Below are 18,268 nucleotides of genomic sequence, written 5' to 3'. Positions count from 1 at the left end.
TCCCCAACCCACAGGTTGTTCTTGCCCCACCCATGACACCTGCAGGCTTCACCTGCCCTCTCTACCCCACCCATGGGTCACGCCTGCCCCCCCACCTGGCCTGTGAGTTGTGCCTGCCTCCCTACCCCACTCATGAATTGCGTTCCCCCAGCATCACATGGTAGACCCCCAACCCTCCAGCTTGCCCATCTCCCACCCTGACTTACCTGATATTGGGAAGTCATCTTGACTCAATTTAGCCTTCCCCATGCCCCCATATGTCTGAACTTAGCCCCTGTGTGCATTAAAACTCCACAATGTGAAGGTTCTTCATTATATGCTTACTAAATAATAATCTTAAACTACCTGACCTAGTTTCACTCGTGTTTGTTGCACGTAAGTCTAACATAAAAAGTGACTTTTCTTTTCTATAACAGGAGTAATTATATTCTTTCAGACCGTGTATGGCAGCTGAATTCAGCTGTCCCTGTTAATTTGCCTCATGATTACAGGTCAAGTGAAAGGGACATAATAACGTGGTTAACTATACAATTTTTAAAAGTCTGGAGAAAGATGATATTTTATTATATGTTTTTGGGGTTAAAGTACCTGTCTTTGGGCAGGAGGAAGAGAATATGCAGTTTCCTCTCTGTGACATCCATGTAGAAAAGTTTCACATTATAACAGAAACGGATTTATAGCCCAAAGAATTCCCTGTTTAAAATTACAAAAATTAATATTGCTAATAGCTATCAATGCACAAGAGAGAACTTTGTATCAAAGAATAATTTTAACTGAACTCTGTGCAATTAGATCCTTTTTACCAATAACGATGCCTCAATCTCCCTTGCCAGTTTTTTTCACAATCTAAAGGTCTTTTATATTACTAAAATGTTCCTATTTTGCCTAAATTTTCCATTATATGTCATTTCAGCTTTGACATTGACTTATAACTTAATGACCAAAGGCTGATGATAACTAAAGACTACATTTTAAAATGATGCCTCTATTTTGATTTTTTTCGGTGCTGGTCATATATATTTTTTTGAATTCTCTTTCACCCAACTGAAAAAACTGACCAGAGGTAACTGATATTGGGCATGTTTCAAAATGTGATTCTTGACCTCTCTGCTTCATACACCTATAAAACAGTAACAAGATTTCCCTACTTAAAGCTTATGTGGGGGTGTTTGTCAGTGTAATTCAAAGTTGTTTTAAAGCAGTGTGAAATCTGGTGGTAGAAGGTGCTATCATATATAGTCTATTAATATTACAGTTGGTTGCTTAAGACTGTCACTAATAAACTTATTACTTCCAGTCTGCAAATTATTCTTACCTTACAAAGCCAATGTATACATAAGTAATTTACCTTGCAGGTATCTTGATGGTTTTTACATTAACCATTATGCTATAATATTTTTACATGCATAATGTAGGGAAAAATTATTAGGGACTTTTTGATATTGTAGAGGGACATCAGAAATAAATCTAGATATATGTAGAATGGAAACACCACCTTTTGATCTGTAGTTAGGTAAATATGCGCTGTACAACATCTGATTTATCTACAAACATTTAAGATGAGACTCAACACACTTGGGAAAGCAATGATAAGCTAAAGAGAAAAAAGATTTTAGGTGACATTGAAAGAGAAGTAACTTGCTTAATTTACTGTAAATATGGGAAAATTCAAGATAAGTGGAACAGAATGATTGAGAAAGGCTTGAATTTAGGCCAGGTTCCAATAAAACATGAGAAAGTAGAGCTTAGCTAGCAGGCTTGGGTAGCATGATGGGCTTTGTTACTCCTATTCCAGACAGTGATAAGGGGTCTGAAAAATGGGCAGTGCAGAGTAGTGACTCAACATGAACATCTAATAAGATTTTCAGAAATACTTGTTGCCATCTCTGTACAGTAAATTTAATATATATGCCTAGCATTGAGAAAAAAATCTCTAAATGATTAATAACAGGAGTAATCAAAAGTCCATGAAGAGCTTTGAAAACCATAAGAATTATTTGATGTGAAACATGGATACAATTTGAGAAAAAGTATTTAACATGGTCTCACCTTGAAACTGCTACTGTATTTTTTGGATATGCAGTTCTCTATTCTTTGAACTTTAGTGCACAGAGATGTAAGGAATGCCTTATTGAAGTAGTTTGGTCAAGGTTGGGAAATGTGTAGGCAATGCTGTAGAGGTGGAAATGTGTACAGACAAGAGAAGGATGGGCAGAAAAGAAATTTCTGCATCAGGAATAACAGATGGCTTATATCATCATCATTTTACTAATAAGGAACCTGAAACATAGAAATAAAGGGGGAAATCTATATTGTCTCTGGTACAAGAAACTAAGTATCCTTTCTCCTAGTCCTGTGCTATTGGTCATGTCTACACAGTAATTGTACCTTTGACTGGTGGCTTCAAGCATGTTACACTGATCTAGGTAGACTGCTTCCTGACTGGAAGCGTGTCTACAAGGCATGGTGGTGTGATAATTAAGATGGGAGTGGGTTAATTGGCCATGTCACTTAACAATGTTAATTAGGCTGTCACACAAAAAGGTAGCTACATTACTTTAAGGTTTAGGAGGTAGCCTCCCCAAAGCATCACAAAGTGCTTGAGGCTGCCACTGCCTGGCATGGCAGGCTTATCATTTAGACATGGCTTTGGTGAACTCCAGGGTGGCTGTGGGGAATTTAAATGTCACTGTAATATGTAAATTACTAAATATATTAAAACTGTATGAGATGTTTCCTGCCAAATATGAGACATTAATGCACACTGTTCTTTTTAAGATCTAAATTTCAGTTAGCGTACTACCAACTTTTAGTCATATATGTCTAGATTAGCTTCTAGGATCAACTGAGAAGTGATATTTGCAAGTGCAAATATATGCGAGACTAATGTGAAAAGGGTATTATTGTTTAAGGTTATGCTAGATAGTTAATTAAATCATAGTCTTTTTGAATAACCCACAGATTTGCACCCCAGATCTGGTGGTGTTTTTGGCCTGTTCCAACCAGCGGCTGAAAGAAAGGTTATTGAAACGTGCTGAACAGCAGGGGAGGCCTGATGATAACCTCAAAGCCACCCAGAGGCGATTAACGAATTTCAAACAGAACGCTGTCCCATTGGTCAAATATTTCCAGGAAAAAGGGCTAATCATCACAGTAAGTCTTTTGATATCAATTTGTCTGCCTGATTAACCAGTGTATGTAGCTGCATTCAGGTTCTAAACCTTGTACTTTCCATTCTCTTTGCTTTAACGTAGTCTGTGAGTCACATTCTGCCCTTATTATTGAAGCTGAGGAACTACATTGCAAGAACTGAGTGCAAACTTTGACTTTGTAGTCATGTAATGGAGATGTACAGAACACAGTGTACTTTGTATTTTTTATGCACAAGTTCATATAACACAACTATTTACATGCTTTGTATCCTAAAAAAATCATAAGGAAATCTAAAGGTTTTTTTGTTTTTTGTTTGCTTTTTTAAAGAAAAATGCAAATCAAAAGAAAAAGCATATCAAAACAGTGCCTGCAAGAACTGAAACAATTGTCTCAGCTGTTCAGCTCTATGAGTGTGATGTCAATGTTAGTCAGATGTGACATTTCCAAATTTTGGGGGTGGGTATATGAAGAATGAAAGTTAAGATTGTCAGTTCCATCTGGTTAACATGCTTATACAATTGGCACTCTTAACTGGAATAGACTGTAAAATAATATAAACTCCAAAATTCTATAGCAGTTATAGAAGATAGTTTTTTTTTTAAGGGCATTAACCCATATGGAGTGAAAATTTATTTGAGTTCAAATGACAGAGTGACAATTTTAGCTCCACTTGAATCCTTTGCTCAGGAATGGATTTTATTCAAGCATTAAAAAACAGAGACTTTTGAAGCTTTGATTGCTGTGTCAAGGATGCACTGTTATGCATGGCATGTGGACAGATACCTTGGGATACTTGTCATAAAAATATCAGAGATGTGTGAGAGATGCATGAGACACAAGGCCAGATCCTCATCTGGTGTAAACCAGCTTAGCTTCTTTGAAGTCAATAGAGTGACACTAACAAACACCAATAGAAAGTCCAGCTATTAGTTAGAAAACTGTTCAACCATGTCTCATTCTGTTTGAAGTGTACTACATGAATGTATGGGGCTATGTAAATTATATTTCTTTAAAGAAATGCAGCTTTGGATGGCAGAAAAACATGGTGTAAATTGATCCCTTTAGCCAAACATTATGGATACTGGTTTCTGTGATCTGCAGAAAAAGGAATATCATCTTTGTGCTCAAAACAAACATTAAAACTGCATATAAAAGTAAGTGAAGCCAGAAGACTTAATTAATACAAGCATGGTTAGCAAGTATAGTAAAAGTATTTCAGTGATTACTTTCTGCTTGTTACCTGTATGATCATATTCAAGATAGATTATGACAGATTTAATAGGGGATCATTCATTTAATATTGTTTTCTGTTTTAAATGTCTGTAGTTCTAAATAAAAGTGGAGATCCTGATTGTGACAAGAGATAAGCATTAAAATAAATGCCTCTAATTACTGTAAAGGAAACTTTTCTAAGGTACAGAATGATCAGAAAGGCTGAGATCTAGGAAATACAAACGTAGAAGATAAGCTAACTGTGGAACAAATATAAAATACCTATGTATGCAATCTAGTTGTAAAATACACAGCTAAGAATTCACATTACATTTGAAGAAGTGCTATACAAAATATTGAGGATCATATCTTACTAGCTTTTTATGTTGTGTTTGATAGCTTTCGAAGTCCAGTTAATAATAGTAATTTTTTGCTGTAGACCAACAATTCTCAAAGGGTGTACCTCACCAGTGATGGAAGTGTGCCACAAGATTCCCCTGTGTAAGGAGGTAAATGCTCTCCTTTCCCATCTGGCACCCTGTGCCTGCTCAAGCTATTCCAGTGCCACCTGAGGCTGTTGTTCTAGGGATTGCCACCATGGCTGCTACCTTCCCCCACCCATTCCCATGCCTAGGCAGTGCCCTGTGCTGCACCCCCACCCCCTTCACACAACACGCAGCAGTGTGTTGTGCTGCAAGCAGTCAGGTGGGTGGATGCATAGACAGAGCTCTGCTTTGCAGCCCGGCTTGCTCCCTCCACTCGAACCATACTCTTGAGTCTCGCAGGATGAGATGGGGGTGTGTGGTTGCTAACACATGTCACCCTGCAGGAGCAGTCTCAGACACAGGGGTTGCCTTTGCCCCCCCGAGATAGAAACCAGGGATCAGGAAGGGGTAGATAGTGGAAAGAGTAGGGCAGAGCAGGATGAGTTCCTGCCCCTGCTGCCTTTAAGTGGTACCAGCTAAATCAGTGATTCTCAACATTTTAGCCTGAAGGTCTCCCTCTATATATTTTCTTAATTTAGATCAATCTCAGAGGTTTTCAGCTGTGGTGTCATGAAGTTCAGAAACATTATAGAGTTTTTTTTTAACAGTACATCTTAGCACTGGCAGGAGAATGGAATGTTATATTTTTGGGGTTAGGGACAGAAGTTACACATAAACCAGTTTAAGTGATCAGAAACTGGTTTAAACCTGTAACAGAACAGAAGTTCAGTGCACATAAGCCAGTTTCAAAATGCCTGAAACTGGTTTAAGATAAACGTGATTGAATGTAGTACCAGAATTAACTGGTTTAGGTCAAACCAGTTTATGGAACTTCTGTCTCAGACCCCTTCCTTCCCAGACCCCTTCCAGTTAAAATCACAGTCCCCCCTGTGGCAAGCCAGTAGGGGGTGCTCCTGCACTGAGCTGCCTGCCTCATTGCACCTGGCCAAAAACGAAGCTTCGAGTGCCTTCCCCTGGGCACCTTGCATCTGGCTGACCCCCTTCTTAGAACACACCCACAAGCCTGGGGTACTTTTCCCACCACCCAGACTCAGGTCTTTGTCTGGGCCCTGTGCCACCCAGAATACACAGGCCCTGTAGACCTTGGGATTTTGGGGTGCTTCTTGCCTGAAGCATTTACCAGCAGCCTCCCGTGTGAGAGAAAAGTAAAATAGCCGAGCCCACTGTGACAGGTGGCATGCCCAGGGTCGGGTCTCAAGCTGGCCTACACACCTATGGGGCAGTCTGTCCAGTCTCACCTGCCATGACTCTGCTATTACAGAGAACTGGTGGTAAATGCAGGAGGCTACCCATTACATGCCCCAATGCTAGGGGGCGCTATCCAAGGCTCTGTAACTCCCCTACACCATGGCCCATGCCTTGCACATGGCATCCAAGATGTAATCATATCTTGGCCCCTAACTCCAGCCTCTCCTATTGGGCTCCATCCCCCCCATTCATACTGGGCTCCTTGCCCCACACACACAGTTGGGGCTCCTAGCCTCTGGGCTCCTTGCCTCTTTCTAGGCTCCACGCCCCTTGCTAGGCTCCACGCCCTTTCCCATACCCTGGGCTCCGCACCCCTTATTCATTCTGGGCACCTTGCCCCACTCTGGACCCTATTGGTCCTGCTGACCTTCTTGCCAACCCTATTGGTCCTGCCAATCCCATTGGTCCTGCCAACCTCCTGGCCACCCACTAGGATGTGGGGGCTGAGGTTATGAGGTGCCCCTCCTCACCTTTCACCAGGGAGGTAACTGGCATTTCGTGGGGACTCCCTTGCCACAGGGAGCCCCACCAGGCCACCCTTCCCCAGCAGGGTGCGTTTCAAGTCATGCCCAGGACCAGTGAGGCATCCTCCATCCCCACAGCCTACCCTTACCCTCCAGTGCGTTCCAGGAGAAGCTCAGCCTAATGTTGCCTCCTTGGCTGCTCCACACAGACTGCTGCATCTCTGGCCTATGTTTGAAAATGGCCATCCTCATCAGGCACCTGGTGACTGCCTGCTCTTGCCCTTAAAGTGGCAGGCATCTTAGAGGGTCCCTTCCCTCTTAAGCACATAAAGTGAGACATGCTAAAACAGATAGATTTATTGATCAAATGGTGGGGGTGGGGAAAGAATACCAATATCAAAATATAGAAAGAAAACCAACCTCGAGCAAATCTGAGTGGCTTGTCAGCCTTTTGATGCACAACTAAAGTACATTAAACTTAGTTTCAGGTTTTTGGTAAGTTATTCACTTCCACATCCAGAGAATGAGAAAGAGCTGCAGAGGTCCTTGCTTCCATTGGTGTGTGTTTTAAAAATGTCCATCTTCTTCCTGCAGGGAACCTCTTAAATAGCATGCCTGACCTCACCACCTGGACCCAGTCAGGGACAGGTGTCATTTGATGCCAGCCAATCAATTTGAAAAACTTCACAGTTATCTAATGGAGTGACATGGGCTTAAGCCCCTGCCCCTATGTCAGAAATCAAGACACTCCCTCTTACCTGAGCTAGGTCACATAGGCAGTAACCCAGGGCAACCAGGTTGACAGACATGTGCAAAGACAAAGAAAATGAAAGGAGAAAAAAACCTAAGTCAGGAGGCTGGGATGGAGTTCTTTCACACCCTCAGCATCTTGGCATGCTTCGCTACCCTGGGCTGGGCTGTCTGCTCAAGCAGAGCAGGGTTGGGGCCACCCCTTTGCTCCCTAGTCTAAGCAGTGAGGACTGGCTAACAAGGGGATGGGGGTGGGAAACCCAGGAGATGCAGCAGGGTCTGCCTAGTGGGACCAGAGCAGCCCCTGCCAGACTTTTCCCTACTGAAGTGGAGGTGGCAGGGACATGGGCCAGCAGGCTCAGGGAAGGAAGGGGGATTAAATTTTCCTGTCTCCCTTCTTGGGCACAGGCATGGGGACCCCAGTCAGGGTCTGCTTGGCTTTTCACCATGCTGGCCACTCGCACAGCAGGGGGTGTGGCCAGGGCCAACCCAGGCAGCAGCCTCAGGTGAAGGGGGTCAGGGAGGTCCCGTCTCCCTTCTCAGGCATGAGTACAGGGACCCCAGCTCCCTGGCATGGGGTCCCTATGCCCGTGTCTGAGAGGGGAGACAGGGGATTTTAATCCCCCTTCCTCCTCCTGAGCCTGCTGGTCCATGCCCCAACCCTCTCTACTCCAGTGGGGAAAAGTCTGGCAGGGACTGCTTTGCCCCAACCAGGCAGACCAGGATACACCACCTGGGTTTCCCACCCTTTGTCAGCCAGCCCTCACTGCTCGGGCTAGGGAGCAGAGGGGTGGCCCCAACTCTGCTCTGCTTGAGCAGAGAGCACAGCCCAGGGCTACAAAGTATGCTGGGATGCTAGGGGACTGTAATTTAACTTGAACCAAGAAGAGGTCTGGGACAGAAGTTCCATAAACTGGGTTGACCTAAATCAGTAAGTCTGATACTACATCAACCAGGTTTATCTTAAACCAGTTTCAGCCATTTTGGTTTATGTGCACTGAACTTCAGTTCTGTTATAGGTTTAAACTAGTTTCTTATCACTTAAACTGTTTTATGTGTAACTTCTGTCCCTAGCCTTTGGGTGTAGGAGCAGATTGTGTTGTCAATTTTAATCTAGAAAAAATGTGCTTCAGGTATCAAAAGTTTGGGAAGCACTGCTGCAGACACCGCAGTCAGACATATAACTTTTCCAGTTATTTCTCTTTTGATATTTCTCTTTGACTATTGATATCAGTTGCAAAACTCTTATTGACCTGTAACTGCCACTGCTATGAGTGCTCTCACTGTAGTCAATGGGACCAGTTACAGTGGTTGAGTTGCATACTATGAAGTCTGAATTATGAACTGTACCTGCTAGTATGTGTTTGTTGGGAAGAAAGAAAGAAATCTGTACCAAAAAGTATAATGCTTCTTTTGGAAAGGTCTGTAAGGCTAGGGACAGACATGTAAAAAACCTGAGCCTGCATTGATTCAATCTTTGCAGGTTAGTCTAACCTGCAATGCTTGGACTGATTTGGGGGTGGATTAGACATTCCCTTTTAATTCCAGAAATGCAGACATATACCTGCAGTGACTCAGGCTAGAAGTTGGTTTGTATGCACTGAATGTCTGTTCTGTTATAGGTTTAAATCAGTTTCTGGTCACTTGAACTGGTTTATGTGTAATGTCTGTCCCTAGCCTAAATCATACCAGTATTTTTCCTACCATAACAAATATGACTGAGTCTGTTCTGTTTTATGTGCTGATCAGATTCAACAATGCCAAAATGTCCTTATGATGCAAAGTACACATAGTAAGAGAGATTACCTCAAATAATGTCTTTCCAATTCTTATTTCAGTTCAATCTGCAGAGAGGCCAGGGAGATTATAGTATAGTTGTCCCTAAAGATTTTTCAGTTCTTTTGGAGGCTTTTTGTTAGCTGAATTTGGAATGATAGGAGGACTAGATTTGTTGGAAATTGTTTCACGTTACAGAGGAAGGATGTATTTCATGATAGTTTTGCAGACCTTTCAGGACTGATTCTACTGAAACCTATTTAACTTTTCAAAGATGACTTGTGTTTTGTAGATAAAGACTCAGTGGGATGTCTTGTTAGAATTTCTTCTCTGTAAGGGACTCTTCTAACAGAGGGTTTTTTTCCCTCCCTACTGGATTTTGGTATTCTACCTAAAAATATTTCAACTCCACTTCTTGATCTTTCTGAAAATAATTATTGCCTTCAAATATTTCCTTGTGTTTCAAAAAGAGTGGGCTTTTTGATGCACAGGGAAATAATGATGTAGAATGTGGCAGTTCTCTTATCCTTCATTACAGAACCTCCCCAAAGAACAAGAAACACATACGCAAAGGAATGATTCAGGAAGATGCTAAAGATATCTCTAAGAGACCGAGTCTGTAAGATAAGGCTCTACTTCTAAAAAATAAAATCAGGTCTTTACTCCATTCTCATGCAAACCATCTGTTTTTACACCAGTTTAATTCCACAAAATCATTGGAATTATTCCTGATTTATAATAATAGAAAGGAAAGGAGAATTAGACCCTCAGACTAGGACTTTAATGATGCATAGGCCATGTTCTGAGCAGTTCTTTTCAACTTTACTGCATGTAATAATAGAATAAACCTCTGAGACTTGAAACATTTTGGTAAGTAGGGGTGTGTGAAATGGGCTGTATTCAATCTGATTCAGATTCAGTGTGAATCGGGGGACAGTGATTCTATTCGTTGATTTGGATTGCTGTCCTGATTCCATTTGGCTGAATCCAAAACTGAAGATTTGATGCCGATTTGGAGAATCGGTGATTCAGCCATAGACACAGCTTTAAATGTTTTTTCTACATACCTCGAGGTACCAGACACATCTCGTGAATGCTGAGATGGTGGGGCAGATGGAGTGTCCCGCAGGAGCATGGGGGGAAGGCCCCCCGCATGCTCAGCGATGGACCCGGAATTGGACCAGTAGTAGTTTTGGTCCACTTCTGGTCCACAGCCAATCACGTGGAGGGGACCCCCGCACCCTGCTGGCTTGGCAGTCAGCCATGGGGGGACCGTGGGTCCCCTCCAAACCCAGGAGGCACCAGCCACAAAGCTGTGGGGTGGCAGGGAGGGTCCCCTGCACGCTCTGCAGCGGACCCAGAAGTAGACTGAAAGTGCTTCTGGTCCACTTTGGGGTTCACTTCTGAGCGCACTGTGCTCCCGTGGGATGCCTCATCCGCCTCAGCATTTCAGTGTTCATGAGTCGCCTGGTACCTTGAGATATGTAGAAAAGGCATTATCGAATCTCTCCTAATTTATCTAAATCTATTCAGAGTGTTCTGATTTGATTCAGAGAGATTAAAGGGTTTCCTGATTTGATTGATTTGGAGAGTCAGCTGCTGAATCAAGCCAAATCCTCGCTGAATTGAATTAGCAACTGAAGCTTCACACCACCCTATTGGTAAGCTTTATCTCTAAAGAATATAGAAACATCATCCCTTTATATAGGCAACAAAGGATGTCCATAGCAATTTTAAGTGGGATTACAAACAGAAAACACATTTTGCCAGTGTCCAAGACAGTCAGTTTTCTGGGGGATGAAGGTAAGTGAAAGTAGAGAAGGAAAAAGTACAAGTACCAATGTGCAAAAAACCTGAGCACTCTATATTACAAAGCAAGGTGGCATACCCTGTCCAGGTATATCTCTAAAGCCTGAAGAGCCTGAGGCAGAAGAAACACAGGATTACTCCAAACTGAAATTAATGTAGAAAAATCATATCCAAATAGAGCAGGTCATAAATTCTGACAGGATATTTTTCTAATCAGAAAATGCTAATTTTATGAAATTGAAACATTCATCAGGAACATGCTGATTTTATCAAATCTTCTGACAGAAATTGGGAAGGTTTCCTTGACAGCTTGTCTGCCTCCCCAAGCAGCCTGCCTGTTGGACTGTCTCAGGGCCAGAAGCCTGCCAACCCTGCAAGTTCTGGCTCAAGTCAGGACTCAGAGCTTTCTAGCAGATAGCCTGGCAGCCTTGCAAGAGCTTGGAATCCCAGCTCACGTTTGGGATCTTAAGGTTTCTAGATTCCCCAGTCTAGGGCATGGACCCTGAGGGAAGAAGTCTCCAGGCATCTCAAGGAAACTACATCAAATTTATTTTTAAAGAAGCATAGTTAGATTTTAATTTCTTATCTTTAAACAAAATGTCAGATTTGCATTCTATGAGGAATTTCAAATTTTAAATTCAATATGGAACAATTTTTGTTTTAATTTTAAGATTCCCCGTGGAATGGGAATTTTGAGTTCTAATTATTCTTATATCCAAGAGGAAGGCAAGTTAGTATGTTAAGCTCTACTAATAGTTTATCTTAAGCGTGAGGTAACTATCTTTTCCATTTTTTTATTTCATTTTGAAATGGAACATACCATCTTAAAACATGATTTCTTTTAAAATGCATGTGTTAAAAGAATACCATACACACACAAGGACATTATAGTGAAAGGTAAAAATTTGCTTTGTTCTCAGAAATTCTCATTAAAAAAAAATCATATTGACCCATTAATTTGTTGTGCAACCGAGTGAATCATAATAGGTTTATTCCAGCCCCTGGGATCTTTGTCACTTCTTCTTTTCTAAGTGCTTGGAGAAATAGAGCTGCATAAGCTTTTTCTGATTCTTTCGTTATTTTTTCCAATATCCTGACATCTATCGACATTTCTGTGGAGTCTTGACAGTCCTCTGACATCCTAATTCCCCTATAATCTCCTAGGATTCTGATTTCACGTAACATTGCATCTTCTTTCCAATGAGAAATCTATACCTGTTTGTGCCAACTTTCATCCAACTCTTTTATTCAAATGCTGATGAAAATAATTGATTTTTTTTATGTAGCACTCACCTTTTGCTGTAATTTGAGGACCCTGTTATCTTCTTTCTCTGATGAACTTGAGCTTTCTTTTGTACTCTGAAAAATCATACTACTATTTTTAGCCTTTCATGAAACCTTTAATTTTTTGTATTTTTTAACTTTTAATTTATCTCTGATAAATTGAATCTACCACTTTCCACTCCGAGGACAAGAAATATATTCAAGGTTACCTTTCTTAATATGAACAGTTTACATGTAACATGTTTCTTCCTTTATTTGATGTGTATTATTCCTTTTACTTCCACTTAGTCTTTGTTCATGCACATTGGTTAATTTAATACTATTATGCTGAAGTCAAGGGATACAAATTTATTCCCCAGTCCTACAAAGACCCTTTCACTTTTGTTATGTCCCATTATATTTATTGAGCCTCTCTCTGCCTGTCACAGCCCTTTTAATTTCAGTAGTATTGTGCGTCTGTGTGTATGCGCACATGCACACACATGTGCATGTGTATGCAGTGATTCACTTGTATGAATCTCATTGCCAGCTTGGGACCTTATACTGAATTAAACATAAATACTGCACTGAGGGTGCATCTACATAATACTTTACTACACATTAGATTAATCTAATGCGCAGTAAAGCATCACCATCTACACTTGCACAGCAATTACTTCAAAAGCACAAAAGTACTTGCACAACAATTACAGCAAAGTAGATTAGTTTAATATGCCATTTTCTAGTACCTGTATTAGGTACTAGAAATCATCACATTAATGTGCTGAAGCATGCATGTAGACACTGACTGTGGTCATCCTAGGCAGCAAGGGCCACACAGGGTGGGGAGAGATGTCCTGGCTCCCAGACAGCAGCCTCCCAGCCCTGTGAAGATCAGGACTGTCCTAATCTCCACATGGCTGGGAGAGATGTCCCGGCTGCCTGGCAGCTGTCCCTTACCCTGCAGAGATTGGGACTGCCCCCCTGCCAGTCCCTGCCCTTGAAGCTCCCCATGGCTGCTGCAGGGAAAGAGAGCAGGGCAGGAGCAGCCCTAGGCTGAACTCCTGTTGCAAACAAATCTGCTACCAATGGACACATGTTCAGATGTGTGCGAGGGTGAAATTTAACGTGCCTGAATTTTCTGTGTAGAAAATTCAGGTGCATTAATTCCATGTGCACCTGAAGGCAGTTAAAGAAGCCACCTTTCAAGTGAAATTAGATTCATAATTGCATAGACCAAGAAGTCAACTGGGATTAAATAAAGGATTTCTTCAGTCCCTAGAAAGTACAGTTATGATAATGATTTTACAGACATAAATCCCTAGACCAATTGGTAACATTATTTCTACTAAAATACAAAATAAAGGATAAGTAGGACCTAAATAATGTTTGGGACTTTTAGCCCCTTTCCTGGGAGTAAATTTAACCTAGATGATCAACCTGACTGAATAACTGATACGTATAATAAAAAAATATTCAGTTTTAACAGAGATATATCACCTTTTACAAAAACAGGATCCATCAGTTGCAGAAACAAGCTAAATATTTGGTCTGTTCTTGGCCCAGTTTATTCTTAGCCATGTTCACCCCAGTAATTAACTGAGATACTGATGTTTCATACTACCTAGGCACATTAACAGGCTAAATAAACCAAGGATCCTGTTGATTAATGTAATAAGTAGAAAAATCTCAAGGTAAAAAAATCTATGCAGATGAACTATACTAAGCAGTTCTTGAAGTTCTGTTAAAATACTTAACTGGCTCGTACTCTGTATCTACTAAAATAATTGTTGGGTTATGCTTTGTTAAGTGTTTAATGACCGTGGCTACAGTAATTCTGATACAAAAATCCAGCCATTGCAAACAGCATGATACTATTTAACATATTAATACTTCTGGTATATATCATTGTCTGTCTTTTTTTAAATGTATGATCACTGAGTGAAATCAGTATGACAACAATGGAGAACAAATCAGGATAAAAAAACTACCTGTGTATATTCAAAAGTTTGCTTTGAGATATGCTTTTAAAGGTTACGATATGTCACAGATCAACACCACCTTCAAGAGGTGCCCCTGCCTTGTGACTCCCCAGAAGGAAGCCTAATTTGGTCTCCCTCTGCTGAGAGACCCCCTGAAGGCAGCCATGACATGGCTTCACAAGTGGCAAGTGTCTGGCTCCTCTGTCCCTTGTTTCTCTGGGATCCATAGCACCCATCTCAAAAAGCTCCTTATTGTTGGTCAGCTCCAGGGAAAGGGAATGCTTTCTTCTTCAAAGGTTGTGGGGGTGAGTGTCCACATCCCAAACAACACAGCAGACTACTCAACTCTAGACAAAGTCTTTATTGTGCCTCTGTAGTTCCCTCTCTCCTTCAAACTCCACCCTGCCCTCCCTCCTCAGACTACTCTTTCCTCTCTACTCTTTTCTCCCCAGCTTTTTGTCTTTCCTGGGATTATCCTTTTTCTACCCAGCTCTCTCTCTCCCCGTTTTTCCTCAGGCACAGCCAGCCACCCTGGCAATAGAACAGTTATAAAATGATAGTGTTAACTATAGAGCTAACACTTGTCCAGCAAAATTAAACACAATGCCATGGGGAACCAATCAGGGAGAAGTTTCTGCAGCCTGTTGCCAGTTCCACACTGCCATCTCCCCCCACCTAGATATCCTACGTGTAAAAATCTTTACAGCAACTAGTTATATCATGCTCCCACTGAGCCCCTCAAAGTGTTCCCCAACAGAATCACAGGCCCACTCACTGCACTTAGCCTCTTTCATCACAGGATGTAATGAGAGAGAAAGCAAGAGAAATTTAAAAAACAAGGGGGCAGGGGGCAGGGAAAAGAAACGGTGCTACACAGATTAACAATAACATATCCAGGAACAGCTTGATGCAGAAAGCAACACGCTTGGTATCCATGCAATAAAATAAGCAGAGTGTCAGCACTAGAGCAGACCTCTTCTACAACACCTGGCAATTGAGCCCAGATCGTTTTATTGTCTGAAGAGAACACATTATTAAGATAACTCTTCTCTGCATCAAAAAAGACCAGTAGCACTAATGAGAAATTTCAGGTGGAGAGAGAAACTCCTACTGTGTTAGGTTCTTTTCCTTGCCACGTGAACTAGTCAGTATATTCACTGTCTGTCAAACGTGAAATGATGGAATACCTATTCCTAAAAGAGTTTCAGTGTAGTGCTCAAGGAAATCACATGCACTGATCTTTGAATAAAATACTGTCGTGCAAAGTTACTTTAACTAGAAAAATATTTTAATCATAAATGTCCTGCTGGACATAATTCTTCCCATCACAGGGAAGCCACAGGTATGTGAAAAATCACAGAAAGTACAAGCATGAAGGACAATAATGCATTTGTGGTATTAACCAAAACTGGATTCTCTGAGGTCTAAATCATGAACTTAAAGGCAAAGTATTTCCCCCAAAAAGGAACAGCATCTCATTTATAATCAAAATGGCCCAACCCCATTCTCCCCAGTTTGAGAACCAGTGCCATATTCCTGTGGGACTTTTGAGCCACCTGCACATTAATAAGCATAGATTTTTCACCCATGGCCACTGAAAAATAGCCTTTCTTTGGATGCTGATTCTGAAAAAGCATCAAAAGACTTCACAAGCAGTAATTCTCACAAATGTCCTAGCTTGTATATAGATATTTTGGATGGAGAAATATTTCCTTTAGGTATTGTAAGATACTGATATTTTCTTTTTATCACTATTTGTATTGAATTTTTAAATGCAAAACAAAAATTAGGACTATAGGGGCACATCTACATGAGATGCTACATCGCTGTACCAACACACTACAGCGATGTAGGATAAGTGGGCACAAACCATGGTGCTGCAACTATGCTGCCATAGTGACACACTCCCTTGCTATAGTGCATCACTATGGTAATGTAGTGGCTAAAAATAACTGTACACTGCCAGCATGGTGCAGTAACAACAGCACGCTAGGGGCACATGTAGTTGCACCCTATGTGTGTGTGTGTGTGTGTGTGTGTGTGTGTGTGTGTGTCTGTGTCTGTGTCTGTGTCTGTGTCTGTGTGTGTCTGTGTGTATATATATAAATATCAACTATAACGTCAGCCTAAACTATGTATACGTCTGTCACAAAGAATAAGTAATAAAGGGAAAAACAAAAAAGGAGGAAAGAGAGAGGGACAGAAGAAAAGAGAAGTGTGAAAGTAATAATTTAGTTATCAAAATATTCTAAGAACACTTTCCAAATTGCACCAAACTTTTCAAAGCAGTTAACCCTGCTAAACTTGACTCTCTCCACAGATGCTAGCTGTGCCATCATATCAGATTTTGACAGAATCTACACATAAACCTGTATGAGTGATCAGAAACTGGTTCAAATCTGTAACACAAGAGAAGTTCAGTGCACATAAACCACTTTCAAAATGGCTGAAACCAGTTTAAGATAAACCTGAATTGATATAGTATCAGACTTACTAGTTGAAGTGAAATCAATTTACTGAACTTCTGTCCCAGATCCCCTCCACCTACAAGTTAACTCATAGTTTCAAAGCATCCCAGGATGCTTTGCACCTCCCCAGCAAACCACCCCTTGCAGTGTGGGCAGGCTAGCCTTGACTCCTGCTGTCCGCTCCAGTCAAGTAGGGAGACATACTTTAGCACCACCCCTGGCAGCTTCTAGCCTGAGCCACTGCAGGCTTGTGGCTGTATTTCTAGGATCAAAAGTGAATGTCTGTTCACTTGTTTATCAGTTCAATCTATGCAGCTGAGACTAACCTGCAAAGACTGAAATGATTCAGCTTTGGGCTTTTTGACTGTCTGTACTTAACCTTGAAGATGTCCTACTTTTACAATACAGTAATATAATCCTGTGTGTCACTAATAAGACACACTTCAAGAGTGTGATCTGGGAAGTATTCAGTTTGAATTCCTTAGATATATATCCAAGAACACACATATTTGTCAAAGGTGGTATCAGTACTTTGTCCAAAACCAAAATTAACTCTAGTTACAATTTCTTTCCAAACAGTATTGATAATAGGGCATGACCAAAAAGCATTTGAACAAATGTTGCCTACAGTGAATCACATCTCCAGCATGTATCTACTGGCAGTATAGTTAGTGTTTTAAGTTTAGAGGGAGCCCAGTGCAGAGAAAAATGTTCTTTTGTTATATAAGATAAAGTCTAAGATCAATTGTTGATGTTTGAATATTGTGAACTGCTAATTTCCACTGGGATTCTGTCATCTGGATACCTAGGAAAGTGGATCCAGCAAACTACAGGCCCATCAGTCTAACCTCTATCCTGTGGAAGATCTTGGAAAAGATTATCAAAGAGGCCATCCTTAACAGACTAGCTGAGGGCAATATCCTGAGGGATACCCAGAACGAGTTTGTTGTGGGTAGGTCTTGCTTGACCAATCTCATTTCCTTTTATGACCAGGTGACCTGGCCAAGGGGGAAGAGATTGATGTCATATATCTCAACTTTAAAAAAGACTTCCATCTGGTATTCCATGATCACTTCTTGGCAAAACTGGCTAAATGCAGCCTCGACCTCACCATGATCCTCTAGCTGGGGAACTGGCTCTGCAGTAGGACCCAGAGGGTGGTGGTTGATGGAAGTCAATTGTTGCGGTGCACTGTGACCAGTGGGGTCCCTCAAGGCTCTGTCCTAGGGCCTATACTGTTTAACATCTTCATCAATGATGTAGACATTGGTGTCAGAAGCAGACTGGCCAAGTTCGCCGATGACACCAAACTCTGGGGTAAAGCATCCACACCTGAGGACAGGAGAGTGATCCAGGCAGATCATGATAGGCTCATGAAATGGGCGGACAAGAACCTTATGGTGTTGAACACTGAAAAATTCAAGGTTCTCCACCTTGGGAGGAAAAACTTGCAGCATGCTTATAGGCTTGGCAGTGCTACGCTGGTTAGCACTACAAATGAAAAGAACTTGGGGGTCATAGTTTCATAGTTTCTAGGGTCAGAAGGGACCTGAGTGGATCATCAAGTCCGACCCCCTGCCATGGCAGGAAAGAGTACTGGGGTCAAATGACCCCAGCAAGGTGTACATCTAGCCTCC

At 41.5% G+C, this 18,268-nt stretch overlaps 1 protein-coding gene and 1 long non-coding RNA gene across 2 annotated transcripts in view; both read left to right on the top strand.

The window, feature by feature from the left end:
• Nucleotides 1-18,268, top strand: part of AK5 (adenylate kinase 5) — a 148,711-nt gene that overhangs the window by 22,287 nt on the left and 108,156 nt on the right. Inside the window, exon 6 of the mRNA XM_019530609.1 lies at nucleotides 2,962-3,153. Coding sequence (XP_019386154.1) covers nucleotides 2,962-3,153 — 192 coding nt within the window. The remainder of the gene's footprint in view (nucleotides 1-2,961; nucleotides 3,154-18,268) is intronic.
• Nucleotides 5,865-18,268, top strand: part of LOC109307365 — a 19,899-nt gene continuing 7,495 nt past the window's right edge. Inside the window, exon 1 of the long non-coding RNA XR_002100247.1 lies at nucleotides 5,865-5,967. This is a non-coding gene — a long non-coding RNA (uncharacterized LOC109307365). The remainder of the gene's footprint in view (nucleotides 5,968-18,268) is intronic.

Source organism: Crocodylus porosus, unplaced genomic scaffold (assembly GCF_001723895.1).
Source record: "Crocodylus porosus isolate Cpor-Errol unplaced genomic scaffold, CroPor_comp1, whole genome shotgun sequence".
Lineage (NCBI taxonomy): Eukaryota > Metazoa > Chordata > Crocodylia > Crocodylidae > Crocodylus > Crocodylus porosus.
This window is presented reverse-complemented; position numbering and strand designations above follow the sequence as displayed.